The sequence below is a fragment of the Globicephala melas genome, chromosome 15 (genome assembly GCF_963455315.2).
Source record: "Globicephala melas chromosome 15, mGloMel1.2, whole genome shotgun sequence".
Taxonomy (NCBI): domain Eukaryota; kingdom Metazoa; phylum Chordata; class Mammalia; order Artiodactyla; family Delphinidae; genus Globicephala; species Globicephala melas.
The window spans coordinates 3,458,125-3,482,246 of NC_083328.1; the positions used below are offsets into that span (position 1 = coordinate 3,458,125).

The following is a 24,122-nucleotide window of genomic DNA, read 5'->3' on the forward strand; positions in this document are numbered from 1 at the left end:
TGCCCAGCAGCAGGTTTCCCCTGAGGTGCATGTAAGCCACAGGAAGCAGGCCTTCGTGCTCCCTTCAGGAGCTCCGCCTAGGCCATCCCCTCCCACCCCTTGGTCTGACACCCTCTGGGCTCATCTTAGGCACCTGTCCTTCCCGAAGTATTCCTCCTGTTTTAGGCTGTAACAGCATTTACCACGCTGGATTGTCACTGCCCAGAGGACCACCCTGTGTCCCCGCGCAGTCTGCAGGGTGGAAATACTGTGGCCAACACACCTCTCAGAATTACTAGAAATTGACCTTCCCTCTCTGAGCATGTTGCCTTATCTGTAAAACGAGATACTGATAGTCTGTGATTATGGTGGGGATTGAATAAGATTTTTTAAAGCAGCAGGTACTGCCTACGTTGGGTGCAAAATGAAATGAGAGCTTTAAAAAAGAACTTCTGACAGCTGCAGCTGTTCCTTGCAAACTGCAGGACACGGACCCAGCCCACGACCGCAGTCTGTGTAGTATATTCAGGCCGCACTGAACACGGGACCTGCAGGCGGCGGAGCGGACTGTGTTCCTGGAACAGAACCTAGAACTGGGGCGATGAGCTGAGGCCCAGCGGTGACAGGCCGCTCCTAACAGCTCCCGGGCACCCAGCGCCCGGAGCTGCACCGGGGTGCCGGGTGCCATGGTTCCGGGGTGCGGAGGTTCCGGGGTCTGGAGGTCCCGGAATCCCGCGGTCCAAAGTGCCGGAACGCGACCCAAACCCAGCCCCGACCGGCAGCCCTCGCGCTGACGGCCCCGCCCCCGGCTGAGACGCTCCGTCAAAGCCCATTGGTCGACGGCCTGTGCGCCCCTGCTCACGTGATGCACCACGGGACGCTGCACGGGACGCGACCCGGAAGCCGGCGTTGCTGCGGGCTTTTCTCCCGGAGTCGCCAGCGTGCGGAGCGCCAGGGCTCCTCTCCGGGCGGCGGCGGCGGCGGCAGCGGCGGCGGCGGCAGCAGCAGCAGCGGCAGCGGCAGCGGCAGCAGCAGCAGCAGCAGCAGGAGGAGGATGTTCACGACGGGGGCGGAGAGTCTGCTCCGCCAGGCCAGGTGCGTCCGAGCTTTTCCCTTCGGGCACTTGGTGGTGGGTCTCAGAGCCGGGCCTGCGCGCGGCGACTCGAAAGAGCCCCCTTTGAACCTACTTTAGAGACTCAGGTCGGGGAGGCCACGCGGGCCAGGCACGGCGTGAGGAGGTCCGGGGAGGGTCGAGCTGGTCCCCGGAGGAGGTGGCTCCTGAGAGCGCTCTGAAGGATGAGTGGAAATGAAGTGGGGTGGGTCCCCGCTGATGGATTGGCCAAAGGCTTGTCGGCTGCGGACCCCCACGTCTGGCAGGAAGTGGGGTCCAGAGCTGTCAGTTGCTTCAGGGTCAAGAAAGCTTCAGGGTCAAGACGCTGGAGAGCCTGCTGGATTGAGCCATGGCGAGCCCTGTGCAAAGCCCATGAGTTCGATACCTTGCGAGGGCTTTGGGGAGCCATGGAGGATTTTGCTATATAGAAAGATCCGCGCTCTTGTGGATGCATTGAATGTATTGAGAAATTACCCAGCGTCTTAGGACCCCGAGCTGGCTCTGGACTCTCACTAAGTCGGTAGCCCCTTCCTCACCAACTAGCCACTCATGGGAGAAAGCAGATGTAAGCTCGGACTAAAACCCCATGACTTGTTGCTACTTTAAGAGAAGAAAATGCGGCCAGAACCATGGTTTAAAAAAAAAAAACAACACTGGATTCGGAGCTGGACCAGTTGCTGGGAAGGATTAGGCTGGTTGAGGCGCCTCTGATCTTAGGGAAGCAAGATCTTGAATGCATATTAGTTTCAAAAGGCTGTAAACAGGGTAGACGTTTGATATGGTCAGAATAACCCCTAAAAGTGTGTTAAGCAAGTGTTTTGAGGATTTGTAGCACCATCTCCCCACCAAGTCCAAAAAAGTCTGTATTTCTTTCAATCCTGGACAGATATTCCAATATTCAAGTTCCAGTATTCCAATTCAAGTTCACTTGAATTTAGGAGAGCTGTATTAAAGAAAAATAGATATCTTTTTTCAAAAATTGAAGTATAGTTGATTTACAATATTAGTTTCAGGTGTACAACATAGTGATTCAATATTTTTATAGATTATACTCTATTTAAAATTATTCTAAAATATTGGCTATATTTCCTGTGCTATACAATATATCTATAGCTTGTTTAATACATAGTTTGTACCTTTTAACCCCCTACACCTATCTTGCCCCTCCCCAATTCCCACTCTCCACTGATAACCACTAGTATGTGCTCTATAAGTCTGTTTCGTTGTATTCATTAGTTGCATTTTTTAGATTCTGCATTGTAAATGATAACATACAGTATTTGTCTTTCACTGTCTGACTCATCTCACTATGCATAATATCATCCAGGTTTATCCATGCTGTTGCAAATGGTAGAATTTCACTTTTTTATGGCTGAGTAATATTTCATTGTGTATATATATCTATATATAATCACATCTTCTTTATCCATTCATCTGTTGATGGACACTTAGGTTGCTTCCATATCTTGGCTGTTGTAAATAATGCTGTGAACATTGGGGTGTATGTACCTTTTCAAATTAGTGTTTTTGTTTTCTTAGGATATATACCCAGGAATGGAGTTGCTGGATGGTAGGTAGTTCAGTTTTTAGTTTTTTGAGGAACTTCCACAGTTTTCCATAGCAACTGCACCAATTTACATTCACACCAACAGTGAACTAGGGTTGTCTTTTCTCCACATTCTCACCAACATTTGTTATTGTGGCCTTTTTGATGATGGCCATTCTGACAGGTGTGAGGTGTTATCTCATTGTGGTTTTGATTTGTATTTCTCTGACAGTTAGCTGTGTTGAGCATCTCTTAATGTGCCTATTGGCCATCTGTGTGTCTTCTCTGGAAAAATGTCTATTCACGTCTTATGCCCATTTTTTAATTGAGTTTTTATCTGTATTGAGTTGTATGAGCTGTTTATATATTTTGGATATTAATCCCTTATCAGTCATATCACTTGAAAAAATTTTCTCCCATTCGGTAGGGTTCCTTTGCTGTGCAAAAGCTTTTAAGTTTAATTAGGTCCTGTTTGTTTATATTTGCTTTTGCTTCCTTTGCCTTAGGAGATAGATCCAAAAAAAATATTGCCATGATTTATGTCAAAGAGTGTTCTGCCTGTGTTTTCTTCTAGGAGTTTTATGGTTTCCGATCTTACATCTAAGTCTTTAATCCATTTTGAGTTTACTTTTGTATATGATGTTAGAGTATGTTCCAATTTCTTTCTTTTACATGTAGCTGTCCAGTTTTACCAGCACCACTCATTGAAGAGACTGTCTTTTCCTCATTGTTTGTGTGTGTGTGTGTATATTCTTGCCTCCTTTGTCGTAGATTAATTGACTGTAAGTGTGTGGGTTTATTTCTGGGCCCTCTTTTTTCTGTCCCATTGATCTATGTGTGTGTTTTTGTGCCAGTACCATACTGTTTTGATTACTGTAGTTTTGTAGTAGAGTATAGTCTGAAATCAGGGAGCATGATACCTCTCTCCAGCTTTGTCCTTTTTTCTCAAGATTGCTTTGGCTATTCATGGTCTTTTGTAGTTCCATATAAATTTTAGTATTATTTGTTCTAGTTCTGTGAAAAATGTCGTGGGTGTTTTGATAGGGGTTGCATTAAATCTGTAGGTTGCTTTGGGTAGTGTGGACATTTTAACAATATTAATTCTTCCAATTCATGGACATAGGATATCTTTCCCTTTCTTTGTAGTATCTTCAGTTTCCTCTGTCAGTGTTTTACAGCTTTCAGAGTATAGGTCTTTCACCTCTTTCGTTAAGTTTATTCCTAGGTATTTTATTCTTTTTCACATGATTTTAACAGGATTGTTTTCTTGCTTTTTCTTTCTAATAGTTCTTTACTAACGTATAGAAAAACAACAGGTTTCTGAATATTAATCTTTTTTTTAATTTATTTATTCGTTTATTTATTTTTGGCTGTGTTGGGTCTTCGTTTCTGTGCGAGGGCTTTCTCTAGTTGTGGCAAGCGGGGGCCACTCTTCATCGCGGTGCGCGGGCCTCTCACTGTCGCGGCCTCTCTTGCTGCGGAGCACAGGCTCCAGACGCACAGAGCTCAGTATTTGTGGCTCACGGGCCCAGTTGCTCCGTGGCACGTGGGATCTTCCCAGACCAGGGCTCGAACCCGTGTCCCCTGCATTGGCAGGCAGACTCTCAACCACTGTGCCACCAGGGAAGCCCTGAATATTAATCTTGTATCCTGCAACTTTACTGACTTTATTTATTCTAATAGTTTTCTGGTGGAAAATTTAGGCTTTTCTATATATGGTATTATGTCATCTGCAAATAGTGACAATTTTACTTCCCTTCCAAGTTTTATGCCTTTTATTTATTTTTCTAGTCTGATTGCTGTGGCTAGGACTTCCAATAGTGTGTTAAATAGACGTGATGAGAGTGAGCATCCTTGTCTTGTTCCTGATATTAGAGGAAAAGCTTTTAGCTTTTCACTGTTGAATATGATGTTAGCTGTGGGTTTGTCATAAATGGCCTTTATTATGTTGAGAGATGGTCCCTCTGAGAGATGTTCCCTCTGAGAGATGTTTGATGAGAGTTTTTATCATGAATGGGTGTTGAACTTTGTCAAATGCTTTTTCTGCATATATTGAGATGATCATGTGAATTTTATCCTTTCTTTTGTTAGTGTGGTGTATTACACTGATTGATTCGCAGATATTGAACCATGCTTGTGACCCTGGAATAAATCCCACTTGATCGTGGTGTATGATTTTTTTGTTGTTGTGGCTGTGCTGAACAGCTTGCAGGATCTTAGTTCCCTGACCAGGGATTGAGCCTTCGCCCTCAGCAGTGAAAGTGCAGAGTGCTAACCACTGGACATCCGGGGAATTCCCTAGGATCTTTTTTTATTGTTGAATTTGGTTTGCTAATGTTCTGTTGAGAATTTTTGCGTCTATATTCATCAAATATATTGGCCTGTAATTTTCTTTTTTTGTAGTGTCTTTGTCTTGTTTTGGTATCAAGGTAATTGTGGCCTCATAGAATGAATTTGGGAGTGTTCCATCCCCTTCAGTTATTTGGAACAGTTTGAGAAGGATGGGTATTATCTCTTCTTTATATGTCTGGCAGAATTCCCTCATGAAGCTGTCCGGTCCTGGACTTTTGTTCACTGGGAGTTTTGTTTTTTGGGGTTTTTTTAATAAATTTATTTATTCTCTTTATTTGTAGTTGAGTTGGGTCTTCATTGCTGTGCACGGGCTCTTTCTAGCTGCGGTGAGCAGGGGCTACTCTTCGTTGTGGTGTGTGGGCTTCTCATTGTGGTGGCTTCTCTTGCTGCAGAGCACAGGCTCTAGGCACGCGGGCTTCAGTAGTTGTGGCTCTCAGGCTCCAGAGTGCAGGCTCAGCAGTTGTGGCACACAGGCTTAGTTGCTCTGCGGCATGTGGTATCTTCCTGGACCAGGGCTTGAACCCATGTCCCCTGCATTGGCAGGCGGATTCTTAACCACTGCGCCACCAGGGAAGCCCAGGGAGTTTTTTAAATTACTAATTCAATTTCACTACTAGTGATAGGTCTGTTCAGATTGTCTATTTCTTCTTGATTCAGTCTTGGACTTGTATGTTTCTAGAAATGTAGCAGTTTCTTCTGGATTGTCAAATTCGTTGGCATATAACTGTTGGTAGTATTTTCTTATGGTTGTTTGTATCTCTGCGATATCATTTTTCATTTCTCCTCTTTCTTATTTTATTTGGATCCTCTCTTTTTTTTTTAATTGATCAGCCTGACTAAAGGCTTACCAATTTTATATTTTTAAAAAACAGCTCTTAGGGCTTCCCTGATGGCGCAGTGGTTGAGAGTCTGCTTGCCGATGCAGGGGACACGGGTTCGTGCCCCGGTCCGGGAAGATCCCACATGCCGCGGAGTGGCTGGACCTGTGAGCCATGGCCGCTGAGCCTGCGCGTCCAGAGCCTGTGCTCCGCAACGGGAGAGGCCACAACAGTGAGAGGCCCGCATACTGCCAAAAAAAAAAAACAAAAAAAACAGCTCTTGGTTTTATTGGTCTTTTTTATTGGGTTTTTTGTTTTTTTTTTTTTTGATCTGTATTTTGTTTCTTCTCTGATCTTTATTATTTCCTTCCTTCTGCTGACTTTGGGCTTTGTTTCTTCTTTTTCTAATTCCTTTAGATGGTAGGTAGTTAGGATGTTTGAGATTTTTCTTGTTTCTTGAGGTACGCCTGTATTGCTATAAACTTCCCTCTTAGAATTTCTTTTGCTGCATCCCATAGATTTGGGAATGTGTTTTTATTTTCATTTGTCTTGAGGTATTTTTTATTTCCTTTTTGATTTCTTTTATGTACCCATTGGTTTTTTAGTACCATGTTGTTGAGTGTCTACATGTTAGTGTTTACCCCATTTTTCTTCCTGTAATTGACTTCTCGTTTTATACGGTTGTGGTCAGGAAAAATGCTGGATATAATTTCTATCCTCTTAAATTTGTTGAGACTTGTTTTGTGGTCTAGCATGTAATCTACCCTGGAGAACATTCCATGTGCACTTAAAAAGAATGTGTATTCTGCTGTTTTTGGATGAAATGTCCTGTAGATATTGATGCCCAGTTGAATTAAGTCCAACTGGTCTAATGTGTCATTTAAGACTACTGTTTCCTTACTGACTGTATGTCTGGGTGATCTGTCCATTGATGTAAGTGGGGTGTTAAAGTCCCCTACTATCTTTATCATTACATAATCCCCTTCTTTGGGTTTTGTTACAGACTTTGTTTTAAAGTCTACTTTGTCTAATATGAGTACTGCTGCCCCAGCTTTGTTGTTTCTATTTACATGAAATGTCTTTTTCCATCCCCTTGCTTTCAGTCTGTGTGTGTCTTTAGTTCTGAAGTGAGTCTCTTTCAAGCAGCATTTAGATAGGTCTTGTTTCATTATCCAGTCAGTCACCTTATGTCTTTTGATTGGAGTGTTTAGTCCATTGATATTTAAGGTTACTATTGATGGGTATGTACTTATTGCCATGTTGTTGCTTGTTTTCTAGTCGTTTTTTATAGTTCTTCTCCGTTCTTCTTTGTCTTTCTTACCTTGAGAGTTTTTTTGTTTTTTGTTTTGTTTTTTTCACGTTTATTGGAGTATAATTGCTTCAGTGTTGTGTCTGTGTACAACAAAGTGAATCAGCCATGTGTATACATATATCCCCATATCCCTTCCCTCTTGAGCCTCCCTCCCACCCTCCCTATCCTACCCCTCTAGGTGGTCACAAAGCATCGAGTTGATCTCCCTGTTCTATTCAGCAGCTTCCCACTAGCCATTCATTTTACATTTGGTTGTGTATATATGTCAATGTTACTCACTTCATCCCAGCTTCCCCTTCCCCACCATGTCATCAAGTCCATTCCCTACATCTGTGTTTTTATTCCTGCCCTGCCACTAGGTTCATCAGTACCGCTTTTTTAGTTTCCATATATATGCGTTAGCATACAGTATTTGTTTTTCTCTTTCTGACTGACTTCTCTGTGTATGACAGACTCTAGGTCCATCCACCTCACTACAGATAACTCAATTTCATTTCTTTTTGTGGCTGAGTAATATTCCATTGTATATATGTGCCACATCTTCTTTATCCACTCATCTGTCGATGGACACCTAGGTTGCTTCCATGTCCTGGCTATTGTAAATAGTGCTGCAGTGAACATTGTGGTACATGACTCCTTTTGAATTATGGTTTTCTCAGGGCATATGCCCAGTAGTGGGATTGCTGGGTCATGTGGTAGTTCTGATTTAGTTTTGGGTTTTTTTTGTTGTTGTTTTTTTTTGCAATACACTGGCCTCTCACTGTTGTGGCCTCTCCCGTTGCAGATCACAGGCTCCAGACGCACAGACTCAGTGGCCATGGCTCATGGGCCTAGCTGCTCCGCGGCATGTGGGATCTTCCCGGACCGGGGCACGAACCCATGTCCCCTGCATCAGCAGGCGGACTCTCAACCACTGCGCCACCAGGGAAGCCCTGATTTAGTTTATTTAAGGAATCTCCATACTGTTCTCCATAGTGTCTGTATCAATTTACATTCCCACCAACAATGCAGGAGGGTTCCCTTTTCTCCACACCCTCTCCAGCATTTGTTGTTTCTAGATTTTTGATCATGGCCATTCTGACCAGTGTGAGGCGATACCTCATTCTGGTTTTGATTTGCATTTCTCTAATGATTAGTGATGTTGAGCATCCTTTTATGTCTTTGTTGGCCATCTGTATGTCTTCTTTGGAAAAATGTCTATTTAGGTCTTCTGCCCATTTTTGGATTGGGTTGTTTGTTTTTTTTATATTGAGCTGCATGAGCTGCTTGTATATTTTGGAGATTAATCCTTTGTCCTTCATTTGCAAATATTTTCTCCCATTCTGAGGGTTGTCTTTTTGTTTTGTTTATGGTTGCCTTTGCTGTGCAAAAGCTTTTAAGTTTCATTAGGTCCCATTTGTTTATTTTTGTTTTTATTTCCATTTCTCTAGGAGATGGGTCAAAAGGATCTTGCTGTGATTTATGTCATAGGGTGTTCTGCCTATGTTTTCCTCTGAGAGTTTTATAGTGTCTGGCCTTACATTTAGGTCTTTAATCCATTTTGAGTTTATTTTTGTGTATGGTGTTAGGGAGTGTTCTAATTTCATTCTTTTACATATAGCTGTCCAGTTTTCCCAGCACCACGTATTGAAGAGGCTGTCTTTTCTCCATTGTATATTCTTGCCTCCCTTGTCAAAGATAAGGTGACCATATGTGCGTGGGTTTATCTCTGGGCTTTCTATCCTGTTCCACTGATCTGTATTTTTGTTTTTGTGCCAGTACCATACTGCCTTGATTACTGTAGCTTTGTAGTATAGTCTGAAGTCAGCGAGTCTGATTCCTCCAGCTCTACTTTTCTTAAGATTGCTTTGGCTATTTGGGGTCTTTTGTGTTTCCATACAAATTGTAAAATTTCTTGTTCTAGTTCTGTGAAAAATCCCATTGGTGACTTGATAGGGATTGCGTTGAACCTGTAGATTGCTTTGGGTAGTATAGTCATTTTCATGATATCAATTTTGATTTGTGGTTACCATGGGGTTCATATATGGTGAACTTTGTACTAGCTTATCTAATTAGTTGACCCACAGCCTTTACTATATATTTGCTTTTACTGGTGGGACTTTTTCCTTTTCTGTAAATTCTTGTTCTAGCCTTTTCCACATAGAGGAGATCCTTTAACTCTTAGGGTCAGTGTAGTATTGATGAACTCTTTTAGTTTTTGCTTGTCTGAGAAGTTCTTTATCTCTCCTTTAATTCTGAATGATAACATTGCTGGGTAGAGTATCCTAGATTGTAGGTTTTTCCTTTCAGCACTTTAAATATATCTTATGACACTTGTTTCTCGTCTGAAAAGTTTTTGCAGAAAAATCCACGGATAGCCTTATGGGGGTTCCCTTGTATGTGATTGTTTTTCTCTTGCTGCCTTTAGAATTCTCTTTTTAACTTTTGCCATCTTTTAATTATGGTATGTCTTGGTGTGGGTCTCTTTGGGTTCATCTTGTTTGGGGCTCTCTTTGCTTCCTGTACCTGGATATCTGTTTCCTTCTTTAGGCACAGGAAGTTTTCAGTCATAATTTCATCAAATACATTTTTGACTCTCTTCTTCTCCTGCTGGGACCCTTATATGTGAATGTTAGTACATTTAACAACGTTCCAGAGATGTCTTAAACTGTCCTCATTTTTTTTAATGTGTTTTTCTTTTTTTTTAATTTATTAATTTTTTATTTATTTATTTTTGACTGTGTTGGCTCTTTGTTGCTGCACGCGGGCTTTCTCTTTTTCCCCGCGGCGAGCGGGGTCTACTGTTCATTGTGGTGCGCGGGCTTCTCATTGCGGTGGCTTCTCTTGTTGCGGAGCACCGGCTCTAGGCATGCGGGCTTCAGTGGTTGTGGCACGCGGGCTCAGTAGTTGTGGCACGTGGGCTCAGTAGTTGTGGCTCGGGCTCTAGAACGCAGGCTCAGTAGTTGTGGCGCATGGGCTTAGTTGCTCTGTGGCATGTGGAATATTCCTGGACCAGGGCTCGAACCCGTGTTCCCTGCATTGGCAGGTGGATCCTTTTATTTAGTTCTTTATTTTTGGCTGCATTGGGTCTTCGTTGCTGTGCGCAGGCATTCTAGTTGCAGCGAGGGGAGCTACTCTTCGTTGCAGTGCACAGGCTTCTCTTTGCGGCGGCTTCTCTTGTTGTGCAGCATGGGCTCCAGGCGCGTGGGCTTCAGTAGCTGTGGCACGCAGGCTCTAGAGTGCAGGCTTAGTAGTTGTGGTGAACGGGCTTAGTTGCTCTGTTTTGGACCAGGGCTCGAACCTGTGTCCCCTGCACTGGCAGGCGGATTCTTAACCACTGGGCCACCAGGAATGTCCCATGTTTATCTGTTCTTTTTCCTAGTTCAAGTAGCGTTCTTATTACTAATGCTTTCAACTCTTTATCTGGTAAATTATTTACCTCTGTTCCATTGGTTGTTTTTGTTTTCATTTTTTTTTTCTTGTTCTTTCATTTGAAACAAATTCCCCTGTCTTCTCATTTTGCTTGGCTTTTTCTGTCTCTGTGAAATTAGGTGAAGCAGTTACCTATCCCAGTCTTTAAGGCATGTCCCCGTGTGGGAGCGTCCCTGTACGGTCTGCATGTGCCCGTTGACTTTGCTGGGAGAGCTGGAGCTGAAGTGGGCAAGAGTCATGTCTTCCCCCAGGCTGTGCTGGCAGCTGTCGCCTTGGTAGGGGGTGTGGCTGGAGATGTAAAGGGGCTGGAGCCAGAGCCAGGTGTGAGCTGGAGCTTCTTGTCTGTTCAGTGGCCTTGACTGCCCTGTCAGGGCGGGTCCCAGTTTGCTGGAGCAGCTGTCCTGAGGGTCGGGTCCAAGCTGGTTCTGTTCCAAGTGTGCGCTCCCCCTGCTCCCAGCAGCGGCATCTTTGCCCCCAAAGGGGAAGCAGTGCTGGAGCAAGAGGGGCCGGAGCAGGTGCTCAGCTCGGGCGGGGGGCGGGGGCGGGGCTGGGGCGACCCCGGGCAAGCCCCCAGAGCCCCGGGCAGGCTTCATCTGCTTCCTCCGCCTTATTCCAGGAGTAAGCAAGCCGGCGCCCACGCCTCACGAGTGGAGTCTAGGCTTCTTACAGCCCTGCCGTTAGTCCCACTGGTTTTCAAGCCAGCCATGGTGACTCATTCTCTCGGTGTGGATCCTCAAGGCTGGGGTGCCCCAATATGTGGTCTGAACCACTCACTCCCCAAGGAGGAGCTCCAAGCCCATGCCGTCCCCCTCCTCCTCTGTGTCCCCTCCCAGGGGCACGAGCCCCGATGTGATCGCTTTTCTTCCCTTCCTTCCCGAGTCCGTTCGCATCTTTCTCACAGCCTTGGTTGCACAGGAGTCTCTGCCAGTCTCCAGTTTGCCTTCAGCGTGGATGTATTTTTTATGTGTTCGTGGTGGGACGTGAGCTCTGTGTCCTACTCTGCCACCTTGCTCTCCTCTCCCTGAAAACAGATTATCTTTAAGTGCTAGCATCTCACTCAGCATGCGACATGCTTATTAGCCTAGAGGTCTTGCCAGGGGACGAGTAAGAACTGAGACCCACTCAGAACATCCAGCTCATCTTCTGTTCAAGGTCAGAAATGTATAGACTGAAAGGCAGAAGGAACAGCCCTCACTATTTAATTCCTATTTCTCCGTCTTTCTGTCTTGGGTGGGTGGGAATTCCTCTCTGTTGGGATTTGAGGAAAGTTAATAACTATCAGTTGAGTCTTACTAGTTTTCACTATTTTTCTTTAATTAAGCCGGTGATTCTTGGTGGGACTTTAAAAGAGATTACTAAAGTTTGGGAGTTAGGATTCGGAGTAAATTTTAGTTTCTCTCTGTATTTTTCAGAGATGGAAAGCAAGGCTGGGGAAAGTTATCAGAAGCATGACTTGTGAACTGCAGAACAAGTGAAGAGAGTGGGACTTGGGTTGGGGTGGGGGGGAGCAGCAAGGCCAGGGGAGGTTTCCTGAAGGACAAGACAACTAAACAGAAGCTCAGAGTGCGTCAGCCAGCGAGGGAAGCAGTCGGGAGCGTTTCAGGCAGAGGGTCCGTGCCAGGGGCGGAAGCAGGAGAAACAGGAGGAGCCGGCCTTGTGAGCTGCGCTAGCACCTGGGGGTTGGGTCTGAAAGCAGTGGAGAGCTACTGACCGGTGTAGGCAGACTGCCTTTTAGAAAGAATCCGGTGACTTGGAGAATACATTGGAAGGGACTAATCTGGGGTACGGGCGAGGGGCACCACCGTTCTGGGAAGGAGCCTCAGTTATGACTGACTGCGGGACGCGTGGCAGCTTCTCCCTCGGCCGTCGCCGCGGCGAGCAGCAGACCTGGACCCGGCCTCTCAACTCAGTCTCCTCCCTCCTCGTCCACACGCGCCTTTGCTTGTGTTTGTAGGTGGCTGAATCCCACTCTGGCCAGATTAAGTGAAAAAATGGAAACGGGGGTGGGAGGCGAGGCGTGGTGGGGAAGCCATTGGGATTTGTCTGCCAGCCTTCAGGTGAGAACGGGAAACCCAAGCCGCCGCCCGGGACCCCCAGCCCACGGGGTGCTCGGACATTCTCCTCAGCCCCACAGCCTGGGGATGCGCCGTCTCTCTCAGGTCAGAATCGCAGACCCCGAGCTCGAGCAGAGTGGACTTGGTAGTCTTCGGGGACCCGCGGCGGGGGCCCAGCTGTGTAAGGGCCCTGCCAAGAGCCCCCCAGCAGCTCCCAGCGCGGTGGCTTGGGGCCACGTTGCTTTTTCTTGCCTCTGGGGCTGGAGTAAGCCTAGAACCAGGCTTCGTTTTGAGGCTTGCTTCAGCATCTTACCTGTTACAAGTGCTCAATAGATAGATTTTTCAATTAAGTATTAGAGTAATGTGTCATAACATTTGACCTTTCATTTAATTCTTGTTCCCAGAAGTTAAAGGCTCACTGAAGGAATCTTTTGAAAAGCAACTGGCTTCAGACTAAACCCCCCTTACTTTTGACTCGTAAACCAATCGGTTTGTGCTTCTGGTCCTGGAATAACAACCCGAATGCGTGGTTTGCCGTAGTAACTTCTGGAGTGAGGGTCCCCCGCCTGGTGGGGGGAGCAAGGACCCAGGCCGGGTACCCAGTCAGCGGGTTCGTCACAAGAGGCCCGGTGGTGCTGGAACCACCTTCCTCCACGACACCTGGCTTGTTCTCTGCTCAGCAGGGCCGGTCCCCAGCCCGAGAGCCGTCCTGTCACAGCTCAGGGCGTCGTTTCCAGGTCCCTCGTCGCCGGGTTGCCGACGCCGTCGTCTTTGTTTAGGGAGCTCCGGGACGAGGAGCTGGGGAGGCTCTGTGCCCGGGTCTGTGCGCTACTGCGAGAGGAGGACTGGGGTCCCGACGCCCCGGACGCCCTGCGGAGGCTCTTCCTCATCGTCTCGGCCACGAAATACAACAGGAGGTGAGCGCACGCGTCCCTGGGGCATCGCGGGGTGGGGGGCGCTGCCTGGCCCGGCCCCGGGGGGGTGACACGCCCCCTCCCCCCAGGCTGGAGAGGCCTTGCCTGGCACTGCTGCAGACCACCCTCTGCTCGCCTACCTGCCCCGAGCAGCTCCAGCTGCTCTGCGCCGCTGTCCTGAGAGAGATGTCGCCCTGCGACAGCCTGAGCCTCTCCTGCGACCACATCCAGAATACGCGGCAGCTGGGCCTCGTGGCCTCTGTGCTCTTGGCCCAGGTAACGTGACTGCCGCCACCCTGCCCTTGGTGGCCCTGGGGCCTCGATGAACCAGCAGGCCGCGTGCTCCCCGTGGGGCGGGCAGGCTCGGCTGGGCCCTTGTCACCCAGCAGCCCTCCCCGCTCCGCCCCCATTCCGGGTGGGGGGATGAGCCAGGGCTGTGAGGCTGATTCAGGCTGCAGGGCCGGGGCTGCCCTCGTGACGTTCCGGACGCCCGAACCAGGTGGCATTCGTGACGCGCAGGAACACGTTCTGCTGTGGGGTTTGCAGGGTGACCAACAGCAGGTCAGGAGCTTGGCCCAGCGCGTCCTCAAGGTCCTGGAGAGCCGCCAGCCCGAGGGGCCCAGCCTGAGGCACCTCCTCCCTATCGTGTCCAAGGTCACCAGCCTGGCCCCGGACGCCCTCCGTGAAGGTCTGCACACATCCCGCCACTGGGGGCGAGGGGCCGCCAGGGCTGCTGCTGGTTCCTAGGAAGACCTGCGGCAGCCCAGGCAGCGCGAGCCTGCGGGACTTAACTCGGTTCCTGCGGTGTCACCCCCGCCCTGCACAGAGCAGACCAGGGCGCTCAGCAAGCGGCTGGGGGACTGGCTCCGCTACGCCAGCGTCCAGCAGGCGGTCGCCCACTCCTCCGGGGGCTTCTTCTCCACGCCTAGAGCCCGGCAGGTGAGGCTGGGGCACTCGGAGCTCCGTGTCCCCAGGCTGCCTCAGCCGGCCTGGCCTGCAGGCCGCCACCCGCTCCTCCTTCCTGGTTCCAGAACGAGCGCACTCTCCTCGCTCCACTCGGGCATGCGGGGGTGCCTTGGGTCACAGCCCCCGAGCCTGTGGCGCGCTCTGTGGGTTGAGGCCCGGAACACGCGGGCAGGGACCGTATTTGACCGAGGGCTGCGTTTTCAGCTCAAGTGCCTGCGCTCACGCACCCTGGGTGGGGGCGGGGTGCCCGTGGTCCCGGAGGAGCGTGGACGGCCAGGGCGGTGGCTCGCGCCCCATGCCGCCTGTTCTTGGCCCTTCCCGGGCCCTGCAGCGCCGGCTGACCTTCCTTGCCTCCTGCAGCTGGGCCCTGTCACCGAGGTGGACGGGGCAGTGGCCACGGACTTCTTCACGGTGCTGTCCACGGGCCAGCGCTTCACGGAGGACCAGTGGCTGAACGTGCAGGCCTTCTCCATGCTGCGGGCCTGGCTGCTGGACAGCGGCCCTGGGGGCTCCAGCGCCCCGGACGCAGGTAGGACGCAGGCAGGACGTGCTGGGCCCCTGGGCGACATTGGCTGAGCCCTGTGGTCTCCAGCAGGCCTTTCCCAGACGTGCTGAGAAGCCAGATGTCGACAGGACTGTTGCAACAGCTTCTCCAAACTCTTCCTCCTCTGCGAGCCCACTAGCAGTTATAGACGGTCTGGGCTCATCTACACCACCGCGTCCCGTTGGGGTGGCAGCAGGCGGGACAGGGCGCAGGCCTTGGCAGGCGGCGACGGCAGCCCTCCTCGCACCCTGCGGAGTCCTTCTCTGTCCTGAGCCCTCGTTCTCTCTCCCAGACGACAAGTCGGAGCTGGAAGGCTCCACCCTGTCCGTGCTCTCGGCCGCCTCCACCGCCGGACACCTGCTGCCGCCCCAGCAATGGCTGCGGGAGAAGGCCTTCGAGTACTGCCAGCGCCTGCTGGAGCAGAGTAACCGGCGTGAGTCCCGGGGCCACCCTTCCTGTCCGCGGCCCGTGGCGCTCGATCCCCACCTCGCGTCTGCGCTGCGGTCGCTCCCAGCTGTGGGCTCCCCGGCCTCTCCTCCAGCTTCCAGAACACGGGGCACCTTCTTGTTCGGCTGTTCTGATGGGGACACAGAGACCAGGTGGCTTTCTTCCCTCCCCCAGGAGCCCTGAAGAAGGCAGACTCAGACCTGCAGAAAGCAGTGAGTGCCCGGCGGGCGGGCGGGCGGGCGCTCCCTCCCAGCTCTGTCTGAGCGGCCTCCTCGGGTCCCCGCAGTGTCTGGTGGAGGCTGTGCTGGTGCTGGACGTGCTCTGCCAGCAGGACCCCTCCTTCCTGTACCGCACCCTCTCCTGCCTGAAGCCCCTGCACACGCGCCTGCGCGGGGACCCAGCCTGGGTGCGGGCGCTGCTGCCCGTCGCCCAGTTCTTCCTGCACCATGGTGAGCCTCCGCCCTCCCGTGGGAGCAGACCCGCTCGCGGGGAGGGCGGCTTTCCCCTGCACGCTGCCCCCTTCCTTCGTCTGTAGAGCAGCACTGATCTGATGAGCCCTTAGCACTTCGACGGTGGGAACTTTTAGATGGATTTAAGTAGCAAGTTAAAACGTTACCAAGTCTGTGTCGATCTTGAACTCTCTTTGCCACGAGAGTTTCCTGGAAGGTGCCGTGAAACCAGCCCCTTCCAAGGAACGATCCCCGTAGCGTAACCAGAGGGTGGGTCTGTGGCCAGAGACACCTGGGAAGACCCGGATCCGGCTCAGCTGGCTCTTCCCGTGCTTGCGAAGGGCGGACGTGTCTGCCTTTGGTGTCCCGCAGACACGTGTGGCCCTGGAGGCTTGGCCCGAGGTTCGGGGGGCCCCCGGCAGCACCCGAGGCCTTCTGCCCTGACGGAGCCCACTGCCTTTCAGGGGAGGCCGCCGCAGTGGATGCGGAAGCCGTCTACCAGCACCTCTTCACCAGGATCCCCGCTGAACACTTCCACAGTCCGATGCTGGCCTTCGAGTTCGTCCAGTTCTGCAGGGACAGCCTGCCTCTGTTCGGCAGAAACCTTGGCATTCTCAGGACAAGCTTCCCCAACCTCTTCAAGGCATGCTTGGTCATCCATGAACCAGAGCAGGGGCTTGGGGGCCTGGGGTGTGCAGGGCCCCTGGGGCAGTGTCCTGGCATGGGCTGGGGGCGCCCGTGCCCTCAGGAAGGCGAGGTCGGGCCTGGCTTGGTGGCTGGGCTCGCAGAGTTGGTGCAGGTTAGCATCTCTTCACTGGGGAGCGTTGCCGGGTGTGTTCAGCTGTTTGGCATCTTTGTCTTCGATGGGTTTTTTTGGGGTTTTTTTTCTGTATTTGGCTGCATTGGGTCTTCGTTGCTGCGCGCAGGCTTTCTCTGGTTGTGGCGAGCAGGGGCTATTCTTTGTTGCGGTGCACGAGCTTCTCATTGTGGTGGTGTCTCATTGTGGAGCACAGCTCTAGGCGTGTAGGCTCAGTAGTTGTGGCACACGGACTTAGGTCCTCTGCGGCATGTGGCATCTTCCCAGACCAGGGCTTGAACCCGTGTCCCCTGCACTGGCAGGTGGATTCTCAACCACTGCGCCACCAGGGAAGTCCTGATGTGTCTTTTGTGATTGGCGTGTCACTGCGTGGCCTTTCCAAAATCAGAGACTGAGTTCTTTCATCAGGAAAATAAACGATGATAAATGGAAAGTGATTTAGATGGTTGGTACAAAAGTGAGTGCAGAAGCAAAAAGAATGAGGGGGAAGAAAGTTGAAGGGCGTATTTTCCAACTCCTGGGCCACAGTGAAACAGGAGGTGGCAGGGCTGGCCATGCCCTCCGGGCTCCCACTAGAGCTGCGCTGCTTGTCCCCACAGTTCCTGGCCTGGAACAGCCCGCCCCTCACCTCTGACTTCGTGGCGCTGCTCCCATCGCTGGTTGACGCAGGGACGGCCGTGGAGATGCTCCACCTGCTGCTGGACCTGCCCTGTCTGACCGCAGCCTTGGACCTGCAGCTCAGGTGAGCCCCTGCCCGGCCCCGCTGCTCACTGTTCTGACCGTGTCTGCCCTGTCCCTGTCCCTCCTTGCCCCCGGCCGCTCCTGCTGTCTCCCACGCAGAGTGTCTCTGCACCTCTTCGCCGCCCTGACGGCAGCCCCGGAGCCCAGCCTGTCTTTCACTCAGCCACGCAGCCTCCCAGGGGCCCGGCCCCCAGGCCTTTTTGGGTCATCCTGCAGCTCCTGGCTGGGTCAGGGCACAGTGATGTTACGGTGACGTCCACTCTAGTCTCTCCCTGGCCAGTGGGTACCACGAGGGCAGGGGCCGAGTCCAGCTTCTTCTGGCCTGGGCCAGAGCCCACATGCGAGCCCGGCCTCAGGAGTCTCTCTGCTCGCAGGTCGCTGCAGGCTGCATCTGAGAGGCCGCCCTGGGATGTCTCCATCAGGGCCCCCGGCTGCCTGGAGGCCCTCCGGGACTCGCAGGTCCAGGGTCTTTTCCAGCACCTGCTGCGTGCCCACGCCAGCGGGACCGTGGAGAGGTAGGGCTCGCTGCCGGGCGTCCCAGGCCCCACGTGGGACACGAGAGCTCCCTGGTGCCTTCTGACCTGGAGAGACAGCTCTGGTGACCCCCCACCCAACAGGCGCCGGCCACGTGGCCAAGCGCTTCCTGGGCACCTGGCTTGTGGTCTGCTCGTTCAGTTTCCTGATCCCGTCCTTGTCGCCCTGTGGGGTAGGCACTGTGCTCACTCCTTGCCACGGGTGGGGAAAGGGAGGCTTAGCACAGCCTAGGGGTGGCGGGCCAGGACTGGACCACGGCCTCCTGCCCCCAGCCGCATTCCAGCCCTCCCGTGTGCCACGGGAGCAGGGCGGCCACAGAGGGAGCAGGCCGTGCTTTAGGAGATGCGCAGGGTGGCCTCTGATGAGGGCAGAGCAGGCGCTCCCAGAGCCGGGTCCCCAGGCGGACAGGGAACAGGCGTGTGCTCAGGGCTGGGCCACGTGTCCCCAGGTTGACGCCGCTCTACCGGCTGCTGCAGCCCCTGGCCGGCTGCGCCCGGGTGGTCCAGTGCGCTGAGGCCGTGCCCACCCTGCTCCGGGCGTTCTTCTCGGCGGTGACACAGGTGAGCCCGCTTCCTGGGGCCTCTGTCCCTGCAGCAGAGGGCCTGCTGGAGCTAGGACCCACAGGGCCCCAGCTTCCTCAGTGGCCAAGGGGCCAGTCCATCACAGCAGACAGGGCAGCTCACACCAGCCCCAGCCTGGCTCCTGTCCCTCCCAGAACTGGGGCCGAGAGAAGCCCCCAGGGCAGCAGCCAGCCAGGTCCGGAGCAGAGGTGTTCCCTGGGGGTGGGACACAGTCTCTCTCTCTCTCTCTCTCTCTCTCTCCCCCCCAGTTTGCTGACGGGGCCCTGGCCAGCCAGCTGGCACTGCTGCTCCTGGAACGAAGCGACTCGCTTTACCAGGTCCCAGGGTACGAAGCCGGTGTGCACAGGTGGGTCCCTCCTGGCGGGCTTCGCCCCTCCTGCGGCTCCATGGCCCAGCCCTGGACGGGTTCACTGACCCCGCGTGCTCTGCCCCTCACGGCAGCGGTTCCCCAGCTGCCACCAACCCCAGCCCAGCCTCGGCACTTTCTCGGCCACTGTACGCACCCTTCCCTGCCCACCCAAGCCCCTCTTCCACGGAGCCTTCCAGAACGTGTGTCCCCCTTGCTGAAGGCCCAGTTTATGCGGGCTCATCCCCGCTCCAGCCCAGCCTCTTCCCTGGTGGGGCAAGAGGTTCCTGGCGGGGCCGGGACTACCTTTACCTCCACCTGGTGCTCGGGGGCTTCCCGCCACCGCCCAGCTCTCCTCGGGACGGGCCGCGGGGCTGGGGTCTGTGTGGGGCAAGCACAGCCCACGGGTCCTCTCGTGCAGGGTGCTGAGCTCCCAGTTCCCGGCCCTGTGCAAGCTGCATCCTCCACTGGTGGTCGAGCAGGCGAAGGAGCTGCTGGAGTTCGTGGGCGGCCCCCGCAGCGGCGGGCACGTGCTCACATCCGTGGTGAGGCAGCCGCTGCCCCGCCCCAGCCTGCATGTGACGTGCGGGCCTGTCACAGGGCTGAAGTGCTGTCCCCCACCCAGGTGTGGGCCATCGGCGAGTACCTGTCGGTGTCCTGGGACCGGCGCTGCACCGTGGAGCAGATCAACAACTTCTTCGAAGCCCTGGAGGCCCTGCTCTTTGAGGTCACCCAGTCGCGGCCCTCCACCACCCTCCCCAAGTGTCCTCCGCAGGTCATCACTGTGCTCATGACCACACTGACCAAGCTGGCCTCTCGGAGCCAAGACCTGATTCCCAGGTACCAGTTCCCGGTGGGCGGAGGGAAAGCTACAGGCTTCCCCGTTGGGAAAGGGAACGGCGTTGGAGGTTGTCCTGTCCCCCAAAGCCCTTCTGGTTGGACGCAGGTGGCGTGGGCTGTGTCAGCACTGCCGCCTCATCTCTCCCAGCCAAGACCACGCTAGCTGGGTGCTCCTGGCAGCTGGTCCCTCCACGACACCCCTGCCCGCGTGAGGGGTGCACCTGCAGCTGATGGGCTGGGACTCCCTCGTCCCCAGGGTCTCCCTGCTCCTGTCAAAGATGAGGACCTTGGCCCAGAGCCCAGCCACGGGCTCCACGCCCGGTGAGGAGGGCGTGGGAGCCATCCACACGCGGGCCACCGAGCTGCTGAACCTGCTGAAGATGCCCAGTGTGGCCCAGTTTGTGTTCACGCCCAGTGTGGAGGTGTCCGAGCCCCGCTATCACCGTGACACCAACACGGCCCTGCCCCTGGTCCTGCGTACGGTCAGCCGGCTGGTGGAGAGGGAGGCAGGCCTCCTGCCGGGGTGAAGGGACCAGGTGGATGCCAGGCAGGGCTGCAGGTTGAGAGCCTGGTATTACCGGCCATGGCTTCAGCGGTCAGGGAGGCTGTCACAGTCTCAGCCTTTGGCCTCTGTGTGTCTGTCTTTTCTCTTAACCCCCTTCTCCCGTGGCCACACTGAGCTGTGTAGTGACACAGCACTGATTCTCGGCTTTAGCTCCTCTTGGGGCTGGGTGGAAGCTGCCTGGTCTGTGTCCTGCCGGTCCTTGTTTGTTTGGGGGCAAGAAGAGATGATACGGCGAAAATAAATCTTTACAAAATGGCTGCGTGAACAAGACGGGGTCTGTCCTTTTTTCCTCCACCCAGGAAGCAGGGAGCCCCACGGGCAGCCACGTAGCTGCTGCCGAGTCCAGGGGACGCAGTGCTGCTGGGCGGGGAGAGCTGGCCGTGGGGCTGGGAGGGGCCTTCACCTGGTGCTCTGCCTTCTCACCTAATCCCCATGTGTCAGGGCCGAGCCCCATTCAGCCCATGTCCCACATGGTACAGAAACCACAGATCACTAACAAACACACACATGCGGTCAGTCAGAAAGGAAGCAGTGTCGACCTCCCCGAGGCGGCAGCTGCCACTGGGGAAATGGGTTTGGTCAGTGACATTTTTTTAGACCTTCTCCTGCTCCTAAGTTGAAGACGGTAAGGCTGGGGCTCTGGGGCTCCTGCTGGGTGGGCTGGAGGTGCTGTCACCTCTGCAGACCTGCAGCCTCCTACGAGCAGGGGGAAGGGCAGGGCACCCAGCAAAGTGTTCCCAGTGACCACCATACCTGCCGCCAGAAGCCTTACTGGGAGCAAGTCCGGGTGCGCTTTGCTCTTACACCAAGTGGGGGAGACACCCCCTCCTCTCGAGCGCTTTCTACCACTGTTCCGTTCAAGTCAGGCCCCGGCCCGCTTGTAAACCAAACAAACCCCAAGGCTGCGCCCCAGCTTCCCGGGCGCCTGGCGGGGCTCGGCCACCAGGTGGTGCTGCTGCTTCGAAAGTCCCAGCCCACCCGCTCCGCCGCGCCCAACATCCAGGCCTACTCCTGGCCACGCCCCCAGGCTCCGGCCCTGCCCCTCGCGGGCTCCGCCACGCCCCAACTCCGGCCACGCTCCTGGCCACGCCCCCAGGCTCCGGCCAGCTCCTGCCTCCGCCCCCGGCCGGTTTTGCCCCCCGCAGACGCCCTAAGAAACATCCGCCGCCGAGGAAGCTGATGATGGGGGCCGGGCGGGTGCCGCAGGGGCGGACGCCTCTGGCTGGCGTCCCGGCCCCAGGATGCTTTCCGAGAAGCAACAGGTGGTGCGCGGAGCAGAGCCGTGGGGCACTGGTGCGGGGCGCGCCAAAGGACGCCTGACCCTCCCAGGATGGGGCCAACCCAGACCTGCGAGCCCCGGCGACACCCTTTGCCCGCCCGGGCTGCCCGGCCCGGCCCACCCGGCCCTGCCTGGCCCTCCGGACTTGGGTCCAGGGAGGCCAGGGTTGAGGATGTGACACCTAGAGAAAATGCTTTTTTTCAGTTTGCCAAGATGCCAATTAATGCTCGGCTTTCAGTTTTTTCACGTCGTTCGTTCAGATGTTGCAAGTTTGGGTCTCAAACGTGCCTACGAACCAGTTTCAGAATACGGATTTTGAGGGGACTTTTTTCCCTGCTTCACACGGAGCCAAGGCCGCTCTAGAAACGTTCCCTTACCATTGTCTTTGCAGGGTAGACTTCTGTGGTGGCTGGGAGTCCAGTCCAACGACGCGAGTGCAAATCCGGCGGGGCTGGGCTGTCCCAGGCGTGTCAGCCGCAGCGGCAGAGCCGCCGGGGGCCTCGGAGGCCGTGAGGACACGGGCTGGGCTGCGGCCCGGAGGATGGCGCGCGAGCAGGGCGCACTCACCTGGGCCGGGCGCCCACTGCAGCCGCGCCGAGGGCGGACCAGGGTGGCTGCTTCCAGAGGTCGGGTTCTGTCGGGTTGTCCTCACAGCACTTACAGCGCTGGCCCACTGATGTAGAAAATGACAGTCCCATCGTGCTCCACTTTCCTCGTCTGCAAATGGGGATAATCACAGTGCTGACCTCAAAGAACATCCCGGGAATGAAGTGTGTCCTTCCCTGCAGAGGGATCCGAGGGCTCTCAGCACCCGCTCCCTGCCAGCGAGAAGCGCAGCTCGGAGGTCTTCCCCCTCCCCTGGGGCCCCAGCCCTCCCAGGGGCCCCAGCCCTTCCCTGCCCGAACTCTGCAGTATGCAAGGGGTTCCCCCCCTACCCCATGCAGCTCCACAGGGGGGGCGGGGTGGGGCGGTGCTCAGCAGGCCTTGGGTCAGCCGCCAGCCTCCCTGAACTTGTGCCCTTGTTTCCGTTTAGGGCTTTCAGAATTTTGGGGGGTTCAATTGCCCATTTTAACTGACTTTTTAAAGTACATTTCATCCACCGTTTTGGGAACTGCTTCAGGTCAGGTGGAATCCGGACACCTGGTACTGAGCACCCGCAGGCCCGGGCCCCCACCTGCACTCTCTTCTGCGCCCACAGCTGCCCGAGGCCCAGTGCCTGGGACACACCTTCCGGCCGCTGGTCCCTCCACGAGACCCCTTTCCACGTAAGGGGTGTGTCTGCAGCTGCCTGGCCGGGACCCTCTCGTCCCCAGAGTCTCTGTTCCTGTCGAAGAGGAGGACCCCAGCCCAGAGCCCAGGGAGGCGCACGCTGCCGAACCTGCCGAAGACACCCAGCCGGGAGGTGCCCGCGCCCGCTGCCACTGTGACACCAACACGGCCCTGCACGTGGTCAGCGGCCGGTGCAGGAGGCGGGCCCCCCCACCAGGGTGAAGCAACGGCCACCAGGTGGACACCAGCCGGGCCGCAGACTGAGAGCCTGGGACCGGCCAGCCTGGTATTAGGGCCCAGTCATGGCTTTAGCGACCAGAGAGGACATCAGGAGGGGTGTGAGTCTGAGGGGGGAAGCCTGGATACCCACAGTGGGTCAAGACTCTCACTTTATAACCTTCTAGGGGGTTCCAGACCCCTTCTTTGGGACCGTGCTGAGTGTGGAATCACCGAGGGTGCAGCCCCCTCTGATGGGGGCGGCTCTGGCCCTTTCCCTCGGCAGGCTGTCTGCATCTCCCCCGCTGCTCCTTGTTTGCGGGCAGGGTGGAGGGCAGGCGAGGAGCAGTTAGAGCCATCCCGGCACCCCAGCGAGCCCTGTGTCTCCCCGGGGTCTCTCCCGCGCTGGCAGGGAGGGAGCAGTTCCTCGGAGGGCACCGCCCCACCTCCAGCAACCCTTCTAGGGGGCCAGCACGGTGCCCACCCAGACTCCACGCCCCGCCACCCTCTACAATACGAAAGATAGTTTATTGAATCTATACTTTAACACTCAAATCTTCAAACACGAAGGCTCTGTGACAAGCATCACAACTTAGTGTTATGTGTCATATCAATAAAACAAAATGTACACTAGGGACTGCGGCTAGCGTCCTGTGGGTGACGCAGCCACACCGAACAGCCTGGCAGAAGGGGCCGTAACCTGGGAGCCGCAGGCGTAGGTGCTCGGGCCGCCCCTGCACGGCGCCTAGGGAGGGGGCGTGCGGAAGCGGATCTTCTTGGCCGTTTCCACGTCTGACTTGGCAACCAGAAACCGCACCTTCTTTCCCCCGTGTCGGATCAGATCCACGGCTCTGAAAGCAGAGAAGGGGTGGGGACGGTGTAGAAGAGCCCTCCGGGTGAGGACTCAGTGCCGGTCCGGCGGGCAGAGCCTCCTGGAGGCGCTGGGGGGCGACCCACCCCCCCCCACCCCCCAGCTGTCACCCCAAGTGGACAGTTACAGTCAGCAACCCTGAGCCCCCCGTGCTGTGACA

The 24,122-nt window shown here is 54.5% G+C and overlaps 2 protein-coding genes across 31 annotated transcripts in view; one reads left to right on the forward strand and one right to left on the reverse strand.

The window, feature by feature from the left end:
- Positions 1–23,719, forward strand: AP5Z1 (adaptor related protein complex 5 subunit zeta 1). 17 transcript variants are annotated; one of them, XM_060285688.2, is made up of 17 exons: positions 9–1,074; positions 13,267–13,500; positions 13,587–13,773; positions 14,044–14,185; positions 14,324–14,436; positions 14,824–14,992; positions 15,300–15,440; positions 15,629–15,666; positions 15,741–15,903; positions 16,368–16,546; positions 17,320–17,462; positions 17,836–17,976; positions 18,444–18,555; positions 18,825–18,922; positions 19,344–19,467; positions 19,548–19,762; positions 20,019–21,971. In XM_060285688.2, the coding sequence occupies exons 1-17, from the start codon at positions 845–847 to the stop codon at positions 20,287–20,289; spliced, it is 2,700 nt and encodes an 899-aa protein (XP_060141671.1). In that variant the 5' UTR covers positions 9–844; the 3' UTR covers positions 20,290–21,971. The 17 variants fall into 17 exon arrangements, 13 of the variants coding, with proteins under 13 accessions (XP_060141668.1, XP_060141665.1, XP_060141670.1 ...); XM_060285685.1 differs by lacking the exon at positions 20,019–21,971 and adding an exon at positions 21,998–23,719 and having other exon boundaries at positions 1–1,074; positions 14,324–14,992; XM_060285686.2 differs by having other exon boundaries at positions 4–1,074; positions 14,324–14,992.
- LOC115847107 (monocyte to macrophage differentiation factor 2) overlaps positions 23,601–24,122 on the reverse strand; it is a 126,098-nt gene continuing 125,576 nt past the window's right edge. For all 14 annotated transcript variants that reach the window (XM_060285659.1, XM_060285670.1, XM_060285663.1 and 11 more), the window contains one exon: positions 23,601–23,942. In XM_060285659.1, coding sequence (XP_060141642.1) covers positions 23,837–23,942 — 106 coding nt within the window. In that variant the 3' untranslated portion in view covers positions 23,601–23,836. The remainder of the gene's footprint in view (positions 23,943–24,122) is intronic.

Coding starts and splice junctions, on each gene's coding strand:
- AP5Z1 (XM_060285677.1), top strand. CDS start 845: ATGCACCACGGGACGCTGCACGGGACGCGACCCGGAAGCCGGCGTTGC. Junction 1,075..13,266: donor AGTCTGCTCCGCCAGGCCAG/GTGCGTCCGAGC, acceptor TCTGCTCAGCAG/GGCCGGTCCCCAGCCCGAGA. Junction 13,774..14,043: donor CCTCTGTGCTCTTGGCCCAG/GTAACGTGACTG, acceptor TGGGGTTTGCAG/GGTGACCAACAGCAGGTCAG.